This window comes from Gambusia affinis, linkage group LG17 (assembly GCF_019740435.1).
Source record: "Gambusia affinis linkage group LG17, SWU_Gaff_1.0, whole genome shotgun sequence".
Lineage (NCBI taxonomy): Eukaryota > Metazoa > Chordata > Actinopteri > Cyprinodontiformes > Poeciliidae > Gambusia > Gambusia affinis.
The window spans coordinates 6,543,038-6,569,494 of NC_057884.1; the positions used below are offsets into that span (position 1 = coordinate 6,543,038).

Below are 26,457 nucleotides of genomic sequence, written 5' to 3' on the forward strand. Positions count from 1 at the left end.
TAATCTGTCATATTTTACATTAGAACAAGATTTACCAGAAAGTCCACACTCTCATCTTTTTAGGAAGTCTTAATTTTTGTGCCTTGCTATCAGCCAGCTACCATCCTCTTATATCAGCAATGAAAAACTATAAATACATACTACGTGTTGACAAATTGTTTGGTGACTGACTTTTATTTCTGTCAAGCTGAAGTGACAATAGTTGAAGAAAGACCGATTCTCTTGGCGTTTAAAATAACACAAATCAGCGTAAAAAGACCTCGTTTATTTAATTACTTTACAATTTTGTAAACAACAGCTGCCGATTAAACTGAACGTTACAACCTTGACATGATTATATGAGTTGTTTTACCGAGAAATCGATCAGAAGCGCCGTGAAAATGTTCAGATCCGCCTTTCTGGCTGCGATGCGCGCTCCCGACACAGGGGAACAGATTTTCACAGGGGAACAGAATTTCGCACAAGACCGCCTTTCTGGCTGCGATGCGCGCTCCCGACACAGGGGGAACAGATTTTCACAGGGGAACAGAATTTCGCACAAGACCGGCTCCTTCCTTTGTAGGGAGGTGTGGGAACGTCGCTGTTCTTTAGTCGCCATCTTTCTTTCTTAGAATAGTTCTTATTTCTGCTGGTATAAACCATGCACCACATCAGATCCGTTGGAGGGCAGTCGGTCTGAGCCCACCCGACAGCTGGTGCCACTTACGCCGTCAGCATTGTTTCCACAGGTCACTCGGGAGATAGCGATTATTCCTCATCTGGTCAGAGGTCGGCCTTAAGCGGGAGCCACGGTGTTCCTTTGTCATGTCTGAAGGGCGTGCTGGCCTCCAGAACTTATATCTGACCTGCGGGAAAGGATTTCCAGCAGCTTTTCCACACACTGTGCATGAAAGCAGTATAAACTCATCACTATATTCAAATGTTTGCTTCAGCTGTTGCTTTTATTTCATTTCGTTCTTTTTCAAAGATAAAATGCAGGAGAATCAATGTGGCGACTGCCTTTATACATACAACCATTAAAGACTTTGGAGTAAACAGAAGCACTGCGGAGGAGGAGTACACGGCCTGGATTTCTTCTAAGAGGAAGTCAGGCGCCCTTTGTGTTATTATACGGTAAGCCTGATGTGTCCTGTTTTGAACTTTAGCTGAAAACCACACAGTGTTTGATTCTCGGAAAGACTGAACCAAAAATGTTCTCAGTCAGAGCGGCATGTTTTAAGCTGTTGGTTTACAACATGCGGATTATTCTCAGCTGTAATGTGACCATCGGCCACCTAGTGGCCATTGGTTGACTTACAGCCATCACTTCTCTTAGCTCCGTGTGCCAAAGACGTAAACAGTATTGGATGTGTACACATTTTAACTCTTAAATAACCAAATATCAGAATTTGTTTATGATTATTCTTCTTATTATCCAGCAGAAAATAAGAAGAAAGTGGGCCTACAAAAGAATAAGGTCACTGAAAAAATGTGTCCACTATACTTTATTAACATACATGTTATATATATATAAAAAAAACTATAATAATAAAGAATTGAGAATTAAGAAATTGCTTAAAACACAAAGGTAATAAATAAATACTAGCCTCCGCAGTATTTTTTTTTTATCTGGTATAGCAAAAAAAACTATAATACTATTACTACTACTACTACTAATAATAATAATAATAATAATTAAGAATTAAGAAATTGCTTAAAACACAAAGGTAATAAATAAATACTAGCCTCAGCAGTGTTTTTTTTAAATCTAGTATAGTAGTTTTACAAATGTTTTTTGTGAAGTCATTGTTTTGTCTTTGATTGCAAACTACAAGTTTAAATCCCTTTTAAGGAAAACTGATTATTTTCCAAAAGATTGATTAGAAATGTAAAAAAAAATAAAAATAAAAATAAATAAATCTTATAATAGATATTATAAAAAATGCCATGTTTCTTTTCAAAGAGTCATACAGGGTTTGTGGCTCCAAACGACTTTGCCAAGCTAGAGCGAAGGCAAAAATGACTCTTTGGGTTGTAAACGTTGCTGACTTCTGGTTCATCCCATAAAATCCAACCTTAAAATTTCAAGGGTTTGGAATAGTTTGGAATCCTTTGCAACAACACTATAAAAACAGTCAAAAAATAGTTTTTTTTTCCCCCTCATACTGTTCTCAGGAAAAGTAGTGTAATGACTGTGCATATTATTAAAGATTTTTTAAGAGTGAACTGTACTGTGACAACAAAGCAAACAGACCTGCGCTGATGGCCTCATTGCAGTCCAGTCTACAGGAAACTGGTGCTGCAGCAGATTCTGTAGACCTGCATTCAGGCTCATGGAGCCTAAATGAATCCATGAAAGCATTAGAGACGCGCGATAACAAAAGTTAATGTGTCATTTGTAATCTACACCTGCATCTGCGCTGACCTTTGCATGTCAAAGTTTACAGAAGGAAAACATCTGATCATCGCCAGAGTGACAACCAGATGGTTGTTTAAGAAAAACGTTTTCACACTTTACCTCTCAGTTCAGACTTTCTTTTAATATTCTATAAGCACTGTGTTAAATAAATAACCACCGGATTAAAATAAGAAGAAAAAAAAACTACACACAAAAAAGATCACATTTTAAACAAGGTCAAAAAACGGGGGGAAAAAAGTTTTGCTACTTTAGAGAAATTCTGCTACAAATTGCTGTTTGAATCATTGATTTCTTATGATTGACTGTCACTTCTGGGTGCTGCCTTGAAAACCACTAAGCGTTTAATTCTTTTGTTTAAAACTCTTCAGATTTCGCAGGCTCAGCATTTTAAAAGCGAGAATAATTTTGTCCTTGAGCTGTTGTTTGGACCCCATAGTGATGAGATCACATGACATCCGGACAATAGACTGAGGGGAGCTTCAAACCCTGAACAAGTCACCAGCAATGATGCATAGAGACAGAGAACCATGCTTGCTCACACTCACACCTGGTCATTTTACAATCGCTAATGAATTCAGCGTATTTTCACATTGTCGGAGGAAGCTAAAGCAGAAATTGTGCTAAACCAGTTGTAGATATGCATTGCCGACTCAGGCACAAACAGAAGGAATTATTAGGTCTGTATTCTGTAACATTGGAAATATACCTTTGTAAAACTACATAGATCTTTACTTAGGATTTGTACAACTCCTCCATACCTTACTCGTCCTACTTCAAAATCACAGAAAAGGAACTGCAGCAAAGAGTGACATCTTAGGGGTCACCATAGAAAATTTAAATACTCTTGTGTTAACTGTGTGGGAGCGATTCCAGGAAGAAGGTTTTTCTTTTTGTCCTCTTGTCATGAAAACATGGATAGCTTGCTGAACTCTGTTGGGATCTTGACTAGAATCGTGGGTTTTAGTCAGACGAAACAAAAAGGGTGTGAAATAAAGAACGTGTTTTTTGGAAAAGCACCTTATATTCACTGTTAAGCATGGTGGAGTACCTGTGATGCTTTGGGCCTGCTTCTCTTCCACAAGGTCTGGGAACTTGAGTTCTGGGTTTAAATTTTGTCACCCTAATGCTGCGCAAGTACAACAAAAGATTGTAGCTACTTGCGCAGTAGCTACAATCTTTTACGCTACTTGCGTAAAATACAGTGCCACTTAAAGTGGCACTGTATTTTACGACGGAATACAAGAATAAAGTTAGAATTTCCAGACTAAAGTCGTTATGGGAACTCCAACGAGAAAAAGCACCCTTAAAACTCCGATAAAATGAAGAATGTTGTTGAACATCTTATGCGGCTACACCGTGTTGACAAAGAAATAACTTTTAACTACGACGAAGTACTCGTGCGACGGTACGACGGAGTATTAGGGCCACACTAGGAGTAATTAAATTACGAGAACAAAGTAGAAGCATTTAAGTTTTAAATTACCTTTTTATTAGAGACGCCAAATTTAAAAAAGGAAAAAAAAAAAGTGAAGGGTGCTGTATCTACACACGGTCCCTTTAAATTGTTACTTCCGTGTGGGAAATCCCGCCCTCCCGTTTCCCATACAAATCTCTTGTCATTCTCATCGTCCAGGTCTTGTGACTTTAAAGCTCTGCTGTCAACATGAGCAGCCTCCTGGGGTTTACGTTCATCTTGCTGGCTCTCGGTTCCTGCCGGGGGCATCAGGGCAACAACGTCGACGAGGAGCCCGAGCTCGTCTTCCAGCCCTCCAAATACGGCTCTCTGTGGCCTCTGCCGCAGAAGGCGCAAATTTCGGATGTTTCCTTCAAGCTGAGCTCCTCCAGCTTCAGTATCACTGATGCCAAAGAGTCTGGAGCCGGTCCGAGCTGCGGCCTCCTTCAGCTGGCCTACAGGAGGTCTGGAGAGGTTTTCTTTTTTGGGGGGTGATTTGGGGGGGGTCTCTTTCAGTTTCCTGAGTTGTGTTCGTGGTGCATTCACGGACCTGTTTTGATTTATATCTGCTGTGTATCTCTCTCTACAGGTATTATGAATACATATTTTGGGGCTCTAAAAAGCAGAAGGTGAATAGAAGCGCCAGAGCAGGTCCCACGGACCTGCTGGAGCTGCAGGTGTGGATCACATCACCTGACTCGGAGTGTGACGGTTACCCCAGTGTGTCTTCTGATGAGTCATGTGAGTCTCTTCCTCATTGATGAAATATTTTTTGGTCAGCAGCACTTCATGTAAAAAAAAAAAAAAGTCTTTAAATAAATAACGTTATATACTTTGGAGAAGTTAAGTTTTTATGAGCGGAAGAAAAGCTCAATATTGCCTCTCTAAGTCCATGTGCGCAATCAAAGTTTGTATGTATTTTATTTATGACTTATTTTCTGCAGGGTGCAGCTGATAAAGCAAAGCTTTCCGTCTTTTACTGTTTCATTTATCATTGGTTTTTGTCTACATATTGTCTATGTAATGTGTGAATAGCAAAAACTCACTTGGTTGAATTAATCAAAATAACATTAGTATTGTTGCCTTTCAGCAACATAATGGTATTATTGCAATTTTAATCTTGAAAGACAAATTTCACTTTTGTGATCATATCGTAATTTCAGACAAAGAAATAAAAATTTTGTACACATATTCAGGGGAATATGCCATGAATATTAATATAAATTTACAAAATGACCTTTCATTGATAAACTGTCAATATATCTTCAGCTCACATTGCAGCTCTTCTAAAAGATTTAGCTCCTGTAGGACCGAAACGACTTTGGACCAAAGTGAAACTTCGTCTGCCGTTGGTTTGGCTGCATGTGGTGGGTCATTATCCTGCTGAAAGCCCCGTTTTCAGGATTATCACTGAGTTTTGTGTTTTACCCCCCAGCCTACCTGGTGTGTTATACATTCAAACCCCCCCCCCCTCCCCCCAAAAAAAGTGTCTATCTTTTTAGCTAATTAAAGCTTGAGGTCCCAGGGAAAGTCATGCTAGGCTTTTCACGACATGAAAACGTGGAAAAGTTACAAATAAAAATGACTGGCATGCCTCCCCAGCTACTGGTTGGTCTGTGGATGGTAATCATCACTGGAGACAAACCTGAAGAAACCCCAAGGTGCCATTCTCTGCTGCAGACTTCAAACAGCGATCGTTGTAGATTTTTGCTTTGTTTTTATCTCCCTAAATTTAAATCTTTTTTTTAAAGATCCGAGTCTTGTGTAGCATAAATCAAATTGTGTTTAAGCTGTGGAAAACATGGGTTATATCAGAGTAGTTCTGAAAACGTTCATAGCTGTACCTTGAAATTGGCCTCTCACCTTTACCAGAATGACATGTTCTCTCCCATCTTTCCCATTTTGAAGAGTGGCTAAATGAAGTTTGCCCATTGTACCTACACACTGGAAATGGGAAGTACTGGATTGCTTTAAAAAAAAAAAGAAAAAAAAAAAAAAACTTTCTCAAAACTTATTAGCATTTATCGGATTAGAAAAAAGCTAGCCACAGATTGTGACTCAAGTTATTAGGAAAGGACACATAAAACACATTGCATTGAATATTTTAATTAAATGGTTTCTTAAAATGTTTGTTTTTCACCCTGATATTGTGCTTCTGCATTAAAAAGTAAAAAAAAAAAAAAAAAAAATTAAAACATTATAATAGGCTTGATCTCTGCTGCTTTCTACTAATGTTCGATCATGAAAATATTTTCATGGAGCTGATCCCATTGTAGTGACAAAACCTGACTAACGAAGCGTAGGGAGGACTACCATTAGGAAAGTCCTAATGGTAGTTAATAGTCAGCATGAGACACTTGGATAATCTTATCCGATGAAACGTTAAACAGTCGCCATGGTGACATTTTTTCAGTGAGCGATTTGGCTCCACTTGATCTAATATTTGATGAAAGAGGAATTTGTAAAGAGCTGGACAAAAAAAAGATGCGCTTTACTTGGTGAATACGTTGCATGCATCCTTTATCCTACTCATGACGGGAAGGAGGAAGTAAAGATTACCTGGAAGGCAAATTCAAGAATGAACCCAGACCAAATGTTTCATGGCTTACAGTCCTGATTCAACCTCCTGGAAAGCTTTATCAGGTCGTACTGCTACTGTTTGTTTCTGCAGATGAGCTGACCGTGGATCAGCCGTTCGCTGTCCTGAAAGCACCGAAGGTCTGGGGAGCCCTGCATGGTAGGAGTTTATTTACCCATGTGCCTGGTTTTAAATCATCATCAAATGACGAGTGCAATTTTTTTTCCCCTCTATCGTGAGGTTGCAGGACATAACAAAATTAAATTTAGTTCTTATATCCTGTGGAATAAGACGTACGGGACATTTTTAAATGAACTTTGACCAGACTCTGATTCTTTTCTCTGTGTTTCGTTTAAACCAATTTGCAGTGCTTTGCAAAAGTATTCGCAGCCAAACATCAGGGGTTTTCCAGATGGGGTTGAACTTGCTTGGGAATATGTATTTTTATGTCTTCTTCTCCTTTTTGAGGTCTGGAGACTTTCAGCCAGTTGGTCTATGAGGATGAGTATGGAGCTGTAAGTGAGACAGATGAATTGCGTCTCGCTCCTTGTTGCTGAACCGTTTCCCAACACAAAGTGTTTAAGCTGCAGTTCATGTTGTTTCTGCAACCTTTTTCCAGAAAACCATCAATTCGACGGTTATCAGTGACTTCCCAAGATTTGCTCACCGTGGCATCTTGCTGGACTCGTCGCGGCATTTCCTTCCAATCAAAGTCATCCTGACAAACCTGGTACATTAACCACCTGTTTATGTACCAAGTGGTTAATTTATCGTCACTTTTTAAAAAATGTATTCCACCTTTACTTCACCCTGCAGGAAGTCATGGCGATGAATAAATTCAACGTCTTCCACTGGCACATCGTCGATGATCAGTCTTTTCCCTACCTGAGCCGGACGTTCCCAAACTTGAGCCAAAAGGTTCCAGAACAAACCTATTATCTGCGTTGACCCAAATATTTCATGTCCCTGCGTTGACACAAATGTATCCCATCACAATGTTGGCAGGGCGCCTACCACCCGTACACCCACGTGTACACACCCGCAGACGTGAAAATGGTGATTGAGTTCGCCCGCCTCAGAGGCATAAGGGTCGTCTCCGAGTTTGACACCCCAGGACACACGCAGTCTTGGGGTAAAGGTGAGTTCTCTCGCTCTTGCCGTCCACATTTAGTTCCAGCTTCTACATTCTCCTGACGTCCGCCTCCACGCGTTTCCTTCTCAGGTCAAACTGACCTGCTCACGCCTTGCTACTCCGGCTCGAAGCCCTCTGGCACCTTCGGACCGGTGAACCCCATCCTCAACTCCACCTACGACTTCATGAAGCAGTTCTTCAAAGAGATCAGTGAGGTTTTCCCCGACGCTTACGTTCACCTGGGAGGTGACGAGGTGTCCTTCACGTGCTGGTGAGGAGCCCTGATCCGTCTAACGGACCAGAGAGATGTCAGCGGCTGTGTTTTTACTTATTTATTATCTTTACAGGCAGTCCAATCCAGACATTCAGAAGTTCATGGAGCAGCAAGGCTTTGGAAAGGACTACAAGAAACTGGAGTCCTTCTACATCCAAAAGTGTGCATCTTATTTTAGTTTCTTTTTTAGATAATATTCATGTATTTCTTTTTTATTGATTGATTTTTTTTTGTTCATATAATAGACTTCTGGACATTGTCGCTGCTACCAATAAAGGCTACATCATCTGGCAGGAGGTCTTTGACAATGGAGTTAAGGTATCCTCTATTTTTCTTATTTTTGTAAAATGAATGCAAAATTTGTCACTTAAAATGGTGTCAAATGATTGTTAAACCGCAGTCTGTTGTTTTTAACTCTGCTTTTATTGAATAATTCAGAAAAAGTTTATTTGATAAGGGCTCTGCAGATGCTTCTAAGTTGCTGTTGTTTAATGTTGTCCCGTCCAATCCCAGGTGTTGGTTTGGTCCACCAATTGCAACATCCTTACAATGTTGTCGAAATTTAGTGCTGCATTATCAACAAGTCATATCAAACAGAGTGCTAGTACTAGCATTTTTCTGCTTCAGTTGTAAATGGGAGCATTTATTTGGGAAGCTGAACATGTGGCTTCTTTGTAACATCTGTACTGAGCTCGGCTACAGTTCATTCTGGAAATATTTGCATATTGATTCAAATTTCTATGTAGCTGCTCAAAACCAGTTGGACTCGAATAAAACATGAGTCTCTACTGGCAATTGTTTTCTACAGTAAGTAAAAAAAAAAAAAAATCACCTGGAAATCTTCAATTTCTTTCATATATTCCCCTCCAGCTGGTTAACACCTTTCTTTTTAAGCTATGTTTTCCGCATGCGAGTTGAAGACATGAGTTTGACTTGTAACAATTGCAGCTGAAGCCCGACACAGTAGTGCACGTGTGGATCGGCAGTGGGACTAACTCAGAGATGAGCAATGTGACGGCAGCGGGACACACCACCATCCTCTCTGCCCCATGGTACTTAGATTACATTAGCACGGGACAGGACTGGCTGAAGTACTACAATGTTGAGCCGCTCAACTTCAACGGTCAGTTTTAGTAGTTAATAAGAATAATGATGAAGATTGTGATGATTTCTTTTCTTATTTTTTCCCCCCCTATCATTCTCATGATTGAGGATTGGGGGGATCACTTTTCAGCTCGTTTTTGTTCAACAGGCTTAAATTTAAAGAAACTGCACAGTTGTGACAACAGAAGTCAGTGTGTGAACATGGGGCAGTGTGGTTGGTGGTTTCGACTGGTCGACTTCAATCTTTGGTTCCGCAATGATCAGATCAGATAACGTCAGATAACATCTATCATCAGACAAAAGGTGCTCAGAACCTTTTTAGATTCAGGAAAGTTTTTTTGGGGGGGGGGTCAGATGGAAAAACGTATTGGTTTTTTTTTTTTATTTATTATTCTGGTTGCTCTTTTTTTGCAGCTCTTCTTCTCCTGTATACTTTGTGCTACATTAAACATTCAACCTTTATACTATTCAGCTTGCTCTCCTAATGCCGGCTGCATCTCTTGGCATTTATAACCTTCATACTTTTTATAATCAGCCTTTTTATGAATTTTTCACCCCATAGAAGTGGGTGAAACAGCTGCATGGCAGAATTGAGGATTACAATATAAAATGTCGGCTGTGTTCCACAGTTTATGTCTCGGGTCGGCTTCTAACACTTTTGCCATTTTCAACAAAAGCATTCAGCATTCACACTTGCGTTTTCATGGGAAATGCACACTTTCTAGTTGTGGGTTGTTATTTCAATCTGTCTCCCTCTCTATACTTGTGTGTGTGTGTGTGTGTGTGTGTGTGTGTGCACTCTGTAGCTGAAACCAGACACACTAATCCACATTTGGAAAGGAACCCAGGAGGCATACCAGTCTGAGATGGCAAGAATTACGTTGGCAGGGTACAAGACCCTGCTGTCGGCTCCCTGGTACCTGAACCGTATCGCCTACGGCCAGGATTGGCCGGGCTTTTACAAAGCCGACCCGCAAGATTTTCAGGGTTTGTGTCCACATGATATAAATATTTTATTTATCTACTCGTTGCTGGAAAACCTTCCCGTTTTGTCTAGTTACGCCTCACCTGGTTGCACTTGGAAGCTAGCTCTAGCATTGCCACACAGCTAGCATCTGCAGGTAGTTAGAAAAGCAGCGATTGGCTAACGCCCCGGGCGTTAGAGACCACAGGCTAATCTGCAACCAAGTCATGTGTTTCAACAGTCCCGTAAAACAAGAAGTTTTATTGCTGCAAATGTCTAAAAGTCAAAAAGTTTTTCCAGTTTGGAGACGCTTTGCTGACTCGAATGTGGCTCTGCATGCAAAGGTTAATGGATCAGGCTTGTTTACAGAAAGATTCATAAATCAACCACTGTCCTCCTGAGATAAAGCTGGGCAAAGGTAAATGGAGCACAGCTCATTGCTTGACGAACTGTCAGTTTGATAAGTAAAAATTAAAATGTCTCGGAGGGAGAAATGTTTTCTCGCACTGAGGTTGTTACCTTTTCAAGTGTTAAAAATAATTTTTTAAAAGTCAAAGTCAAAGTGTTAACGATGTAAACCGTGTTGCGTACAGACATTTTGAGAAAAACCAGATTGAAGACTTTGCGTTTCAAACAATTGGCCAGAAAATTCTGGCTCAAATTCCGTTCAATAGGAGCCAAAACACAAGAACCGGGAATGTTTGAAAATATTTAGACAGTATACATTTGCATGGATTTGTGTCACTATTCTGTATGAAACGCGGGGAATGCCTTGATTATGATCAGCACTAGTACACTTACCCTGCTTTATCATTAAGCCGGCGTTTGGCTAAAATGAAGCAAAATCCTGTAACTAAAACCGACATGTCCCAGTGTTGTCACTCCTGTGCAAACTTTTGTAAGCCTGTTGAATAAAGAGCAGGAAAATGTGCTTGTGCTTATGAAAAGGAAGTTGAAATTACTGAAAATATGCTTTAAAAAAATACAGGAACTGAAGAACAAAAGAAGCTTGTGATTGGTGGAGAGGCCTGTTTGTGGGGAGAGTATGTGGACGCTACGAATCTGACACCGAGACTCTGGTAAAATACGTCTGTCTTGGCTTATTTTAAAGATGTTTTTGTTTTGTTTTTTCCACTTTTTGTCATGTTCATAGGCACAAACGTCTTTAGTGTATTTTTGTTGTGTTAAGGGATCAACACAAAGTAGTGCATCATTTAAAAACATACATGGTTTTTAAATTGTACTGGATATGTAGGCACTTTTCCTTCTTTACAATTATGAACCATGTGATTGTTGGTCTCTTGTATCAAAATCCTGTCTACCAAACGGGAAGGTTTCTGGTTGCACTATGACACGGTGTGAAAAAGTTCAAGAGGTGTTAATTAGGGATGTGCATTTATCCCTAATTAACACCTAATTAACACATCGTTTATCGTGACACAATTCTTGAATTTTGATTTATCGCTGTCACAATAAATTCCAGTAAATGTTTAAAAACGGACTGATATATATATATATATATATATATATTATTATTATTTTTTTTACTGATTTCTTCTTTTTTTCTGTTCCATGTGAGTGTCAATAAAAATGGGATTAAATGAAGTCCCTATATGCAGATTAGTGATATAATCACTTCTTTCAAGAGCAACATTTTATGTTTGTGGGTCTATGAATTGTGTGCCATGCAGTGACCTAAAAAAGAAGAAGTAATGCATAGTGGGGTTTTTTAAATCCTCATTTTTATCGTTTTCTCAATGGTAATACAAAACATCGTGCGAAAATTCTAAGTCCATGTTGTCGACCTCCAAGTGTTGATACTTTTTTTTTGTTTTTGTTTCAAAGCACTGTAAGCATAAATAATATCAGAATGCTATTTTATATTTTCTTAGGCCTCGAGCCAGTGCTGTAGCAGAGCGTCTGTGGAGCGCTAAAGAGGTCAGAGACACCGGCGATGCCTACAGCAGACTTTCTCTACACCGCTGTCGCTTGGTAGAGTAAGTATCGAGAAACCGTTAAAGTACGTAACGGATATTATTACTATCTGTTACGGACGGTAAGGTTACAAGAGATACTGAGATTTATTTATTTTTTTCCCCCTCTTTTCTGCAAGGCGTGGGATACCAGCTGAGCCGCTGTCTCCCAGCTTCTGCCTGCGTGAATATAAAGGCGTCTGAGCGCTGACGTGCTGGTCTGGGGACCGAAAAAAAGGGAAGCACATGCACTCACAATCAACCGTTGTGCTTGGTTTGTAATGCTGGGGAATCAAACGAGGAGCTTCTGCTTCAGAGCTGTCACTGTACCTACTGAATGCGATTCACAAATCTGATGTTTCTATGTCGATATGAATGATTCTTTTTTTTTTTTTTTTTCTATAAGCTTTTGTTTTTGTTGGTGCGAATGTTTCTAAAGATTTCAATAAATCTTGAAATTGTAATTGCTTCTGTGTTTTTGTTTTTATTAGCAAAAAAAAAACTATACAGAAATACAGCGGCTGCGGATTCATTTGGCAGCATAATAGGAGTATGACATTGTCCTCGTTCAATGTAATCTCAATATTTACCATAATAAATGGCTTTTTTTTTTCTAAAATATGAAGAAAACTGTAAAAATGTGTGATCACATCAGACCGGAGATTCTTTTAAGAAGTGCGCTCTGGTCATGGGGGTTCATGGCTTCGTAGGCGTTCAGCTCCATTGAGAAAGTGGCGTTCCCAGAGGTCACAGTTCGCAGGACCGTGGAATAGCCCTTTAAACGTGTCAGCAGATATAATCATTAAATGATTTTCAGAGAGTAGAGGCAGATATATCATTTAAATCATGCCGAATCTCACCATCATTTCAGCCAGGGGCACGGTTGCCAGCAGCACCTTGTTGTCATGGCGACTCTGGATCTCTCTGACGGTCCCCCGTCTTTGGGCCAGATCCCCCAGCACCGAGCTGAGGTGCTCCTCCCCGACGGTGACCTCCAGGGACATGACGGGCTCCAGGACCTGTGCCCCTGCCAGCCTCAGGGCCTGGGTTCCCGAAGCGACACCGTTAAGGCGATGGCGTCTAACACGCTGCGCTTTTTAACGTGAACAAACGTTCTGGGTCTACCTTGAGCATGCAACGGGACACGCAGGCCGACACCATGGTTGCAGACGTCCCCGGCTCCACGGAAACGCTGTGGATCAGAGAGGAGACGCCCCGGACGGGGTAACCCAGCAGCGGGCCTGGGGGTGAAAAGAACAAAACAAAAAAAATCATATTTGGTGAATCGATATGGCTTTGAATATGCTGTTTTTGTTTCGTTTTGTGTATTTCAAATACGGCTATAATAGTCTTAGTTAAATAGTTGATTTCTTTTCATGTGATATAAGTTTATCATTCTTTCTGCTCCTTTTTCATTCATGATACTTTTTCAGTTGTTACGTGAAGCATTCATATTTATTATTGAGTGAATAAAAGAAAATGAATGGGGGTAAAAAAAAAATAGAAGATAGCTTTCAGTTTCCAGCGAGCGCAGACTGACGTCCTGAATTTAGATTTTTTTTTTTTTCTCATTTTGTAGGAGAATTTTTAATACTAACCTTTGCCTTGGTGTTTGGATGTTTTATGTTTAGAAATAAAGAAGAATTATCAAAGCTTCTTTTACCTTGCAGGTATGAGCTGTGCACTCCGTTTTCCACAGCCTCTTTTATTTCTGGCTGGATCTGCACTCGTAGTTCTTCTGTAAATGCTACTTCACACGAGGCGAAGTCCACCGGTCTGACGCTCAGACTGACCGCCGCGAGATGCCTTCTGTCCCCTATGGTTCGGTCCAGTGTGTCTAACAAAGGCGGATTCATTAGATGATATTTCCAGCCTACTGGAAATGAACGTCAAAGCGGCGTACCTGCAGTGGAGGCTTCCTGAAGGATGGTTTCTCTGTAGGCCACCTGCAGCGGCCCGAGATGAGTCTCGATGCCGTATTCTCGTCTGATTCGGTCGTGGACGATGTCGATGTGCAGCTCTCCCATCCCGCACAGGATGGTCTTGGCACCGAAGAAAAAACAGGATCTTTAACGTTGACGCGCTGTGCTCTGGACAAAGCTCTAGCAGATCCAAGAAATGCGATTACCTGACCAGAATCGGGGTCAACTCTGACTTTCAGGCTGGGGTCTTCTCTCTGCAGGCAGTTCAGCGCATTCTCCAGATCTTTTAGTGAATACAGAAAGTTTGAAAGACTGGAAAATTTCCGGGAGTGAAGATAAACACTATACTAAAATGTTGTCACTTTACGGGTATACATCTTGAAGGATTTTGGTGGGGTTTCACGCGGGAGATCAACACAAAGCGGTGCAAGAATTGTGACGTGGAAAAAAAAATTAAAAATCAACTTTGGGATGAGAGTTTTTGTTGCAACACAAGTAATTTTTCTTTTATTAGCCTTTTTGGTTGGTTTTATTTTTATGTCAAAGTAGGTCGGGGCCACAAACATCCAGTGACTTTTCACTATACAACAGACCTGGACAAGACCCATCCACTGACTGGCTAAAAACAGCAGAGGCTTTAAAAGAAAATTGTTGCTGGGAACAAACTAAAAACATTTTATAGACCAAGAAAATAGAAAGTAATTTTCCCCAAAAAAGCTAAATAATAGCAAATATTAATATCAGACTTGTGTTACGGTGTTGCTATATGTCATGTATAATTTTCATTAAAATAATACACTCTTTTTAAAAAAATCTATTGTTGCGTGGGCAAGATGGAGGGAATTTTTGGAAATATTTAAATTCAGAGGAAAAAAAGAATATTAATTGTGTGATTGTTGACTCTAGCACCGACCTGCCTGCTTGGCCATGGTGGGGGGCTCTATGGTGCAGAAGAAGACAGGATCAGGAACTTCCACTCCAGACAGGACGATGCCGATGTCGGAACGGTCTCCACGCTTTGTCCCCGTCCCGCCGTCGCTCTGCGCTCGACGAGCAGCGGCGGCCGCGGACGCCTTGGAGGAAACGATGGTGTCTCCCGTGACCGTCTGACGTGAAAGCGCAAAAACGTGAGCAAACTCTTTAATATTCGAAAAAGCCGTGGGGAGTAAACGGGTCACCTGCTTCAGTCCTACGGTCAGGGCGATGTTCCCCGCACTCATGGAGGGGATTTCAACGTGCTGGTCGGCGAACGGCACCAGCAGTCGGCTCATCCTCTCCCTGCAGACGGAACACTTCTATCACTCCGTGTCGTAAGAATAAGCGACGCCGCGGCTGCTGGGATGGAAACGACGTACGTGCTGTTCCGGTTTATGTTGTGGACGGCCGTCTGTGCTTTCAGGGTTCCAGAGTAGATCCTGAGGAACACCAGCGGACCGCGCTGCTTGTCGTGGAGAACCTTGAAGGCCAAGGCGCACAGGTCGTCTTTGTACCACCGTCTGCTGGTCGGGCACAGACATAATGTTCATTAAAAACAACAACGTGTTATTTGAAAGTCTGCAATTTCCATAATAAATTAAGAATTTAGCACCCACTTTTAGATCAAGTAAATAAAGTAAATCAATCCTTGAAAATAAAACCCTCAGAACCTCTCCAAAAAATCTTTTTAAAATATCATCACATTATTCACGATGATGCATAGAAGAAAGTTTATCCAGATCTTGTTAAATATTTACATTGATACAACATAGAAATATTAAAAAATATGAAAAATTACCCTTAAAATATGCTTAATATTTTACTTAGAAATTAATTTAAAATGTATGTTCCTAAAAGAATTGTACTGAAATATGAAAAATACAATAGAATTAAATATTTAAAAAAATTAAAGTTGTAATTTGTGTGTTTTATCGACAGCAGCGCATGTTAGCTTCAGGCTAATAGCCAAATAGCGAGCTAAAACCAAACCTCTACTTGATCTGGGAACCGCTGCTGGAGGTAAGAACACTGTGACCATTCATTTTTCACAACACAAACAAATTAAGTTCAGGCATCAAAATATTACCTTTTTGTACATTTTATGCATTGATTTATATATTAACAGCTAACAAATTTGATATTTGTGAAAAATATGCAAATATATACGCTAGCTGTGTTATTGTGAACATTTTTCTCTTTAATGACCCTCTATTGGCACCCAAATCATTTTGTAATGACCTCTGCAACATCTATATTCTATAACAACAGCTATTTTTTTGTAATTGGCAAAAAAGGAAATGGATGCAAAAAAAGAGAAAGATTTCTTCTTACACCATCAGATGCCTGCTAGCTGTGGCTGTTTTAACTGTTTGCAAAGAAACAAATGATTTTCTTGTAGCCCAACACGAAGACATTCAGAATATTATCTGCCACACTTAATTGGATCATGTTTTCTTGTCCTTTATTTTTATTTTGGAGAGGAACTATTCTTACTGTGATATTTCTTCATGATTTTCATTAAATAAACTAAAACAAAATGTTTGATTTTCAGTGCGAGATCACACTTTTCCGATAAAATATTTCCTCCCCTTATCATTTTCCATATCTGTTCCAAAGGGGACCTAACAAATGTAAGGTTCTACATATAATTTGACATCTGTTTAATAGATAAAATGACTGAAAAAGGTTTCAGAGGTCACTCACACCAGGTCATGGTGCCGTTCATTAGGAGCAGGCAGGTAAGCAGTGATGGCGTCTAAAAGAGGCTGAACGCCTTTGTTTTTCAGAGAGCTCCCGCACAGCACCGGGACGCCTTTCCGGGCCAGCGTCACGCGCCGCACAGCTTCCTGTAGCTGGAACATCAGATTTAACGCAGGTACGTTTGTAAAATATTATTACATCTGAACACAAAGTTCTATTTTGGAATGGAAGACTTGCTTTTTTCGCGGGAACTGCCTCAAAATTGTCACTAAAATCCGTTAGCAGCAGCTCAGCAAATTCATCGTCCAGATCAGCCACCTGGGATTCAGGGAAGAAAAAAAAAACGCTCATCAAACACCATTCTTTTTTTAAAGGTAGTTGTTGCTACAAATTTCAGGATGTGCACCTGCTCAACGAGTGCCGTCCTGGCCTCACCGGCTGCTTCCAGGAGTTCTGGGTCTTCGGATTGGCCGAGAGGTTTGGCTTCAAATGTTCGTCCATCGTCTCGTGTCGATGTCAGGTTCCATATGAGCTTCTGGTTGGTCAACAAGTCCACCACACCTGTGAAGTTCTTACCGCTGCCAATTGGCATCTAGACAGGGATGGATTTAGGAGAAGCTTGCAATAAAACCTCATATTTATTTACAAAGATGTTTATGTTGCAGCTGAAGACAAGAATTGGAAATAAAAGGGTTTTATTCAGCAAAAATGAACAATTTAGAGAGAATGTTGATGTACAGATGTACCTGCAGGAGGACTGGACTGGCTCTCAGTTTCAGTCTTATGCTCTCCATTGAGAAATTTAGGCTGTAAAAAAAAATTATAAGATATAGCTCCATTTTTAATATAATCTAAAATAAACTCACAGTTTGTAGAAGACAAAATGTCTAAGTCACTTACTCTGCTGTAGGTTTGTCCATCTTATTCAGGAAACAAATGCAGGGTATTTGGTGCTTCTCTGCTTGCCTCCAAACGGTCAGAGTCTGGGCCTGTTAGGGTTTTCCAAAGGCGGCGGAAGTTGCTAACTACATGGGGAAAATTGATTTTAAAAATACAAAAACATTATCTGCTTTGCCAACCTCGACGCCAGCAGACGAGTCAAACACGGCAACAGCCCCATCAAGAACGCGAAGCGCCCGTTCCACCTCCAGAGTGAAGTCAACATGTCCTGCAAACACACAAACTCTACGCTCCTTTACACTTTCATTTCAATATTTTAGGTTTAAAAAGTTTTTTTATTTTTATTTATTCACCTGGGGTATCTATGAGGTTGATGCGATGGCTTTTCCAATCAAACGTGACCGCTGCCGACTGGATGGTGATGCCACGTTCCCTCTCTTGAGCCATGAAATCCGTGACCGTGTCCCCGTCGTCCACGTCTGACAGAAACAAAAGCGGCAGCAGTTCACACCATGGAAAACAGACGTCCACACGCTGCTGTCTGTGTCTGACACACACCTCCTAATGCCCTCGTATAGCCAGAGTAATACAACATCCTCTCTGTTGTGGTCGTCTTTCCTGCGTCGATGTGAGCCATGATGCCGATGTTTCGGATCCTGCAGAAGCACAGCACACCTTAACACCGATCTTCTAACAGAACGTGTAGCAAATAGCCAATAAAAGTAGCCTGCTGAATAAAAACGCCTTACTTGGAAATGTCGGGGTTGAGCACAGCCCGCAGAGATTTGATATCATCTGTGACAGTTAGCAAGAAGGTAAATGCTGAGTTTTTGACAAAAATCCAAGTTAATCAATGGTGTATTTTTTTTTTAAAGAAAATTAAGAATTTTGTCATAAATGTACCAAAATAACCAAAATGATTGTGTACATCATAACTTACTGGAAGAAAAAAAAAACAGAAAATGTCTAAAAAAAAAGAGTTATTTGCATAAATTCCTTGAATGCCTTGCAAATGTATTTTCAGCTCTTGAACTTCTCATTTTATAACATTACAGACACAAGATGTCAACGTATTTAGTTGGGCTTTTTTGTGAAAAAAATATTTGACCAGAAAAAGCATCTAAAAAGTGTAGTGTGCAAATGTATTAACCTACTTTACTTTAATACCCTCGAATAAAATCCACTTAAATAAATGATTGTTTAATGAATCTCGAAAAGCATTTTCAGAGCACCAGAGATCCACAGCTTAGGAGATAAAATCTGTTGACAGGACAATTATTCATTGTGTATTCAACAAATATGCCCTTGACGAAAGAGTACTAATAGTAGATATGGATCTTAATTTGATGTGGCGAAGTGACAAAATGAATATACAACTTAATTCCAAGCTGCACGGAGAAAGATATTCCTGTAAATCCTTAAAAATAAATCCCAAATAGTCTTAAAAAAAAAAAACTTAAGGAATGGAGCAAAATATTCTGCTATAGTAATGCATCCACAGTGCCCTTTAATAGTGATGAAAATATATGTATTAAGTTATCACACCTGGTAGAGCGACATAATGTCTTCTTAAATGACATCTGCAGCTCTGTGATCCAGCTCTCAAGAAGCATCGTCCCTGTGAACGACACCGTTATTAATCGGATCAGTTAATAGCAGCATATATGTAAAATAAATATGATATGTCTTACCCATATGATCCCCTTGAGCGTCTGTAAGGCTCTGACAGACATCTCTGGTTGTTATAAAAGCTCCTTACTGCCTTTCTGTCGGAGCTTTAAAGACAATGAGACTGGACGAAGATCTGTCACCTCATTCGTTACAGAAGAAATAGAAATAATTTATTTGAATAATACAGAAAAGGAAATGTATTAAAGTACCCTTGAGACCAGAATCATTTTTGTTACTCATAGAGCTCGTTTAAGGCACGACACCAAAATACATCCCCTGGGTCCCTCAGGCTACGTCATTTGGTTCCGCGTTTAGAAGTAAATTCACATTTATTTTACAGTTAAGTAAATTTAAATCTTTGAGCACATTTTACAAAGATAATAAATTAAAGCTGTTTTTCAAAGGGTACGTTTTACAGTATTTGACAACAAAGCCGATTCTAAAAAGATTTAAAATAAAAACGAATACGTTGTTTCAGCGTGGTGACGCACTTCCTCTACGTATCGGCTCCGGGGATAACAACATCAGAAGAGCCCCAGCCTGAAGCAAAAAACACCAAAAAACACCGTGCCTTCACTTGGCGTAACCACAAGCAACGTCTTTATTGAAACAAGTATCTTCCGAAGAACAACATGGTAAGAAACCCAGTCGTCTAAATCCGGTTTATTCGCCAGTATGAGACAATTTAACGCTCTAGCTTTTCTTGAGCTAGCTTTAGCTTTCGTCAGCATGTGGCAGCGAGGGCAGGCGCTACTGTGAACTAAGGTGGATTTCAACTGTTTGTCTCAAAATTCACTTCATTGTGTTATTTTCAGGTCTATGATGTCATTACAATATCTAGGGTATATTTTACACACGAAAGGAGGGCTACGCAGTTTTTGCTTAGGCAACCAGTCATGAAAGGTTAATGAAAAATTCTGAACAAATATTGCGTGTGATTAAATATTTCTTGCATAAGTAAAGAAAATTGAACTTGGAAAATAATTTTAACTTGTGATTTTGTTCTCAGTCTCAATGCCTTAAATCAATATTCATTTGTTTTTTTTTCCTTGAAACCATCCAACCTTATTTCCTTAAAATGTCTGTTTTTAAAGGTGACATATTGAAAGGGTAACAACTGTAGAAATATCTGACAGAAACTTTAAACAGAGCTTTTTACATCGTACTCAAACAGATTAAGAACCTGTGATCCTTCTGCCACAATTTATTGTACAAAAGTTTATAATCGAGTCTGTAAAAGTTGATTTCCGTACAGCAATGTTTGAACGCGCGTGTCCGTCTTGCTTCTCAGCCTCAGAACGAGCACATCGAGTTGCACCGCAAGCGGCATGGCTACCGCCTGGACCACCATGAGAGGAAACGGAAGAAGGAGAGCCGAGAAGCCCACGAGCGGTCCCACAAAGCCAGGAAGATGATTGGTTTGAAGGCCAAGCTCTACCACAAACAGAGACATGCGGAGAAGATCCAGATGAAGAAGACGTGAGTATGGAGGAAGATATTCTGTCTTCTTCTGTTTTCACCCTGGTAACATTTCATTTCGTTGCTTTCAGCATCAAAATGCACGAACAGAGGAAGACCAAGCAGAAGGACGATGACAAGACCCCAGAAGGAGCCGTCCCAGCCTATCTGCTGGACAGAGAGGGACAGTCTCGAGCAAAGGTCCTCTCCAACATGATCAAACAGAAGAGGAAAGAGAAAGCCGTGAGTGATGTTTCATGATGTGCTCATATACCTATTTTTGGTTTACTTCTTCGTAATTGTAAACATTTGTATGAAATTAACATAATTGTGCTTGTAGGGCAAGTGGGAGGTGCCCCTGCCAAAGGTTCGCGCTCAAGGAGAGACAGAAGTTCTTAAAGTCATCCGAACAGGAAAGAGACAAAAGAAAGCCTGGAAGAGGATGGTCACTAAAGTCTGCTTTGTTGGAGACGGTTTCACAAGGAAACCTCCGAAGTACGAACGCTTCATCAGACCTATGGTAAGCCAACAGTACAGGTTGAGGTAAAATGTTTTCTACTCCTCGTTACCGATGCACCCATTCACTTTTTGCACTTCCGATACAGATATATCAGGTTTAGTATCGGCCGGTACCGATTTGATGCAGAAAAACAGTGCTGAATTGGCTTAAAAGATTTCTTTTTCTAAACTCAGACATAAGTACTGATGCACAAATTTATCTCTGCACCAGTACAGTGCACGTAAATGCACCAATAGCTTGACAAGCTTGGTCAAACATGTGAAAACAGCACAACTTTTATTTGTTTGGTCGTTGCAACAGTCATTGTGAAATAAATTTTAAAGAAACTGAAGCTGACAAAAACAAACGGCCACAAACATCCTTTCAAATGGTTCAGAAAGTGCAATTAGGAATTCTAAATATAATGTAAACTAAGTAATGAAGCAAGCAAAGCAAAAAGCATAAAATTAGACTGAATTAGTGGTCGGTCACATGGTGACCAATAACCGATAAAAAATTCTTTTCCGGTATTGGTAGTGAGAACCTGTGATCTACTTTGAGCTCAGTCAGCCACATATCATTCTCTCTAGGGTCTGCGTTTTAAGAAGGCTCACGTCACACACCCAGAACTGAAAGCAACATTCTGCCTTCCCATCCTGGGAGTGAAGAAGAACCCTTCGTCACCACTCTACACCACTCTGGGGGTCATCACCAAGGGAACGGTGATAGAGGTTAATGTCAGTGAGCTGGGCCTGGTTACACAAGGAGGAAAGGTTATCTGGGGTGAGTTTTTCTTCAATAAAAATTTTTCTATGAACTACTATAACTACAGTATAATTTTGTTTCTGTTTTTTTATTTGCATATTTCTAACAAAAGTAGAAATTCCTCATCTTTTGATACGTCTGATACGTCATACCAAGTGAAGATCTTCACGTTGAAATGTTTGATTTTTTTTCTTTCTCAGGTAAATACGCCCAGGTGACAAATAACCCAGAGAACGATGGATGTATTAATGCAGTTCTTCTGGTATAAGACTCTCTACCTGCCTGATTACTCCTGTTTACACCAAGAGCATTGATTAACAGTGGACCTACATTCACCAAACCGTTGGGAAGGTGGGTGGAGCTGTGATTGGCTACGTCTACTGCAGCAAAAAGGACACTGAAAGGAAATTGTTTGATATAAATAAACTTGAAATGCCACCAGATATTTCCCTGACTTTTGTGTCTTCCTTGTAGACTTTCTAACAATAGAATAATAACCTCACATCATATCAAAATTTGTATTAGAACTCAAAGCTGAAGCTGCTCATGTCTTTCATGAAGCTCATATGATGTCTGAGAAGAGGCTGGCCCCACGCTTAAAGCCATATTAAACATGAATAATCAAAAATATTGCGATGATGGTGTGTTTGAAAAATGTCTAGTAAAAATAAAACAGAAGTTGCCTTTCTAAATTCTGGGCTTTTGGAATGAATGCTAACTTCTGTGGTGCTATAAACTGTTGGGTGCAAAACATCAATCTGGTTTACCACTTTTGTTTTTCTCCACAGATGACAATTCTGAAGCTGATTATGAACCAAAAGTGACAATTATAATATTTAGAAAGATCTGATCTTGATTATTTTAGTTTAGGTACATCTGTACTGTCTTCACTTCCACAGACTCCAACATGGGAATTTCAGTGATTTATTTACTTCTCTACTAGGGCTGCATGACCTTAGGAAAAAATGTGATATGTGCTGAAAAATTAAATGAATTTCCATATTAACAATGTTTTATTACAGAAGTTGCTTCACGTCAAAGTCTAAATTAATACATTCCCATATTTACCCTATATGATTGCAATGTGTTCTGCTTTGTACATGTTCATAAAAATACATTATAATATATTATATTATTGCTTTAAAACAATTATCATGGTCTTGATTTTGTTTCATAACAAAAACCTGTTTCTGAGAATCACCTGACATATTTCACATGATGTAGTGCTTGGGAAGCATCAACACAAAGACCGTTTCCATTTAGACAATCAGAGTTGATGACAATCCTGAGTTTCTTAAAAACAAATCTTGTTATGACATTTAAGTTCACTTGTACAATTTTTAGCAGCGTGCCATGAGATTTAACAGCTCTGGTCATTTATTGAGGTAAACAAAGAGCTGCTGAAGTGCAAAGTTCCTTCCAATAAAAACAGACAAAGATGTAAGGCGGCTACTTCCTGTAGTTTGTTCACATTCGTCACGTCACATAGTGTCTCATCCTCATGCCCTTCAAATGCACACATCTATCTGTAGAAGTTTAGTTTGTGCTGTACCGTCTTGCAACCTGTGGAAGAGAAGACTCCTTCATGTTTAGGGAAATAGATCATATCTCTGGCCACCATGTCCGCCACGTCGCGGTTCGGTCTGAGGTTTCTGGCTTTCATCTCGGCCATGGCGCACTTGACTATGTGTGTTTTCTCCAAAGGAAGGAAAGGAACAAAGTAGTCCACCAGACTCTTGTCGATCAAACTTGTGTGAAAGAAGCCCCCTGTGGGACAGGAAACGGAAAAGGACTCAGCACTTTTATTGATTTTAAGGAAAAGTTGTCAAGATCTGGGATTACCATTTTGGTCATTGAACACAGACAGCGAGAGTGTTTGTTCCAGGTCTTTGAGCGTGATCCTTTCTCGACTTTTTCCCGCCTTACGGAATTCTAGAGCCTTCTTAGTGATGCTGTCTCCTCCTGCGTTGCTGTCAGATATAAACCAGAAACGATTTGCTGAAATTTAAAACGAAAATCCAGAGCAACCAATCGCCTTTAGAAGTCTCGTAATTACAAAACTGAGTTCACTTGTATGATTTAACATTTTTAACAAGTCTCCAAGAATATCAGAGAAAAACCCATCTCATGAAGTTAGAGAACACAACAGACAGGTTAGAGATGAAACCGTTTAAAAACTGGATTAGGTTCTGAAGCAATATCCCAAGCTGTGGACATCTCACAACGTATCATCTTAAAAAAGACGAGCTTCACACAGTAGCAAAGCTACCAACCTAAACTGAACCTGAGCATGGAGGTCATAAACCACAGAAGAAGCCAACAGCATCATGGCAGCTTTTGGGGAGCCTGGAAGAAAACCTGCTTGAGGTTGCAAAGGAGTTCACACTGTAGTGGAAGTTCATCTTCCAGTAACACGGTCAGAGCGTCAATGGAAGCATTGGTCAAAGCATATTCATGTGTCGGAATACCAGACCCACTTTCAGTAGAGTTTCAGAGTTGTTTATATAAAAACTACTAGGAAAAAAATGCTGTATTTTTCTGCATTTACTTCATGATCACAAATATCCATCATAACTCAAAATAACAGTAGCCTATAGCGGTCTTCTTTAAAATGTAACCGGAATCTTGTGTGGTCTTACCTGAGGAAGATGAAGATGGACTTCCTATAAGAAACCCCATCCAGGTTGTCATAGTATTCCAGGTACTGCTTAATGCTGTCAATCAGGCCCGGCTGCATCTTATCCATCTCATCAAAGATGAACAATGAGTGCTCACAGTTGGTCACATAGCCGCTGACCCACTGCTGCAACTGAGACTGAGAGGATTTAAAAACAGCAATTATCACACCACCAAATGTTAAAACATTTCGTTATTATATCTAGTCTATTTGACAAAATGTAATAATTGTTCATTGCTTGCTGTTCACAATTTAATTGGTTTCAGAATTATGTTTTTTTTAAGTAAAAAATTTTGAACTACAAATAAAACTGACTTGACTAGAGATGTGGGGTATTCCTCACCTGGTAGATATTAAACATATGCCTATGTGGGAAGTGAAAAGTGGATGTGTACAAGTGGACGAAGTCGCTTTTCATTCCTTTGCTGTAAATGCTTTCGGCGATGAGCTGGCTCACTAAGTTCTTCCCGGTGCCGGTCCACCCGTGGAGTGAGAGCACCAGGGGCTTCGTCGGGTTCGGGTTGCTCATGAAGCCGTTCACGGCTTTTAAGATGATGCGGGACGCGATGTGCTGTCCGAACAGCTTGTTGTCCAGATCCGTCTCGAGCCCTGAAGAGTTTAGACAAAAAGCTGATCAGGAGATTAGTGGCTGGAACCACTTGAGTCTTATAGGAAAGGTTTGCAGGAACGCCATCATTTTTTTTCTGAATTTGTGGAGTAATCCCTGTTGTCTTGTCAATTAATAAGAATGAATGCATAAGAATGAATACCTCTTACAAACTGGAACAACAGATTTGAGCCCTTGAGATTGAGGAAAGGCTTTTTAGCTTTTGTGGCAGACTGAATATTGAATATGAATGTTTATTTCAAACAAATAAAAAATAACAAAAACAAATTTAAAATATCCTAAATTGTGAATGATCACAGTCTGCTGAGGTGATATATGTAGAAGTATTGCCACAGGTGCTGGAGCCAAACAGCTTTCAGTTTCGCTTTCATAGAACAAACAAACCCGTTCATCAAACATACATGTGAAACTTTAATTGTCGAACCACTCAGATTTTGTTCTTACATAAGACGTTTTTGTAGAATTACGTTTGACACAAAAAAAACCCACAACACTCAGAAGCTGTACTGTTTCATATGAAATGAAATTTATTCGCTTACTTGTTCTATTGAAGGATATCCAAACGGGTGAGCAGCACTCTTTGACGTAGCAGAAAATGCTCCTCGATAAAATTCCTGTGACACCAACAGCGCCAACAGCCATTCCCACTGCCAAAGCGATCTCAGAGGGATCCAGCATCTGCGCCATGCTGGACGACAGAATCAGCAAGATGAGCAGGACACGTTGCTTTTTCGGCTGCATTTCGATTAGCAAGACAAACTGGGTTAAAACCACGAAGAACAGAGGAACAAAACCAGCGTCTCGAAGGGAAAGTGCTGTTGTTGTAAAAGTGGTCATGCAACGGTCCAAAGGTGCCTTATACTGTTTCATTTATCTTAAAAGCTTGTGGTGTGTGTCCCTTTACTTAAGATAGATTAATCATATGCAAAATAGCCGAGCTGTAATCAAAGGAACACTTCCTTAAAGTTTCCATCAACTAACAAACTACAAACTACGTCATAACTGCCACGTAACTACGTACCCAGAAACCTACCAACATTTATTAGTCGGGTTAATTTACACACTGTAAGCTGCTAGGACTTAATTTTAAAGTGTGAGCAAATGTTTGGATGATACATTTAACGTGGTATTTATTGTTAAACTCTAGTTCTGCTCATAAATAACAAATGAACAAAGACATATTTCTGAATCACCACCATTCAGAAGTGAACGGTGACAAAGCTTACAAATGGCATGCAATTAACTGTGAACAATTCCCTCCAAGAACTATAATATTTTCACAAAAGAAAAAAACAAAGAAATAGCAGCACAAGATAACTTGGAAACTACTAACACTGGTCAAGAACACAGACAGCTTTTCAGATCTGTGGATACTATTATTTAAT

The 26,457-nt window shown here is 39.9% G+C and overlaps 4 protein-coding genes across 7 annotated transcripts; 2 read left to right on the forward strand and 2 right to left on the reverse strand.

The window, feature by feature from the left end:
* Positions 1-3,987: 3,987 nt before the first annotated feature.
* hexb (hexosaminidase B (beta polypeptide)) lies at positions 3,988-12,340 on the forward strand. 2 transcript variants are annotated; one of them, XM_044095774.1, is made up of 14 exons: positions 3,988-4,315; positions 4,441-4,592; positions 6,523-6,588; positions 6,898-6,944; positions 7,049-7,159; positions 7,246-7,347; positions 7,435-7,567; positions 7,652-7,832; positions 7,909-7,995; positions 8,081-8,153; positions 9,746-9,926; positions 10,892-10,982; positions 11,796-11,900; positions 12,017-12,340. In XM_044095774.1, the coding sequence occupies exons 1-14, from the start codon at positions 4,062-4,064 to the stop codon at positions 12,078-12,080; spliced, it is 1,647 nt and encodes a 548-aa protein (XP_043951709.1). In that variant the 5' UTR covers positions 3,988-4,061; the 3' UTR covers positions 12,081-12,340. The 2 variants fall into 2 exon arrangements, with proteins under 2 accessions (XP_043951709.1, XP_043951711.1); XM_044095776.1 differs by lacking the exon at positions 9,746-9,926 and adding an exon at positions 8,784-8,958 and having other exon boundaries at positions 3,991-4,315.
* A 151-nt stretch (positions 12,341-12,491) lies between these two features.
* Positions 12,492-19,361, reverse strand: gfm2 (GTP dependent ribosome recycling factor mitochondrial 2). Of its 2 annotated transcripts, none has more exons than XM_044095771.1 (20): positions 19,066-19,361; positions 18,920-18,992; positions 18,124-18,169; positions 17,933-18,030; positions 17,728-17,853; positions 17,554-17,642; positions 17,375-17,463; positions 17,221-17,281; positions 16,881-17,066; positions 16,712-16,792; positions 16,478-16,626; positions 15,154-15,297; positions 14,977-15,076; positions 14,712-14,904; positions 14,005-14,081; positions 13,780-13,918; positions 13,540-13,713; positions 13,002-13,117; positions 12,737-12,919; positions 12,492-12,651 (listed from the first exon to the last, which is right to left on the reverse strand). In XM_044095771.1, exons 1-20 carry the CDS (start codon positions 19,105-19,107, stop codon positions 12,523-12,525), a joined length of 2,295 nt encoding a protein of 764 aa, XP_043951706.1. In that variant the 5' UTR covers positions 19,108-19,361; the 3' UTR covers positions 12,492-12,522. The 2 variants fall into 2 exon arrangements, with proteins under 2 accessions (XP_043951706.1, XP_043951707.1); XM_044095772.1 differs by having other exon boundaries at positions 15,154-15,294; positions 19,066-19,357.
* On the forward strand, positions 16,472-22,210 carry nsa2 (NSA2 ribosome biogenesis homolog (S. cerevisiae)). The gene is made up of 7 exons (XM_044095779.1): positions 16,472-16,649; positions 19,524-19,680; positions 20,337-20,524; positions 20,596-20,746; positions 20,844-21,023; positions 21,593-21,785; positions 21,968-22,210. Exons 2-7 carry the CDS (start codon positions 19,678-19,680, stop codon positions 22,033-22,035), a joined length of 783 nt encoding a protein of 260 aa, XP_043951714.1. The 5' UTR covers positions 16,472-16,649; positions 19,524-19,677; the 3' UTR covers positions 22,036-22,210.
* Positions 22,211-22,779: 569 nt separating this feature from the next.
* Positions 22,780-26,015, reverse strand: LOC122819222 (torsin-1A-like). 2 transcript variants are annotated; one of them, XM_044095778.1, is made up of 5 exons: positions 25,612-26,015; positions 24,788-25,053; positions 24,407-24,582; positions 23,610-23,737; positions 22,780-23,534 (listed from the first exon to the last, which is right to left on the reverse strand). In XM_044095778.1, exons 1-5 carry the CDS (start codon positions 25,940-25,942, stop codon positions 23,290-23,292), a joined length of 1,146 nt encoding a protein of 381 aa, XP_043951713.1. In that variant the 5' UTR covers positions 25,943-26,015; the 3' UTR covers positions 22,780-23,289. The 2 variants fall into 2 exon arrangements, with proteins under 2 accessions (XP_043951713.1, XP_043951712.1); XM_044095777.1 differs by having other exon boundaries at positions 24,788-25,074.
* Between the last annotated feature and the right edge of the window lie 442 nt (positions 26,016-26,457).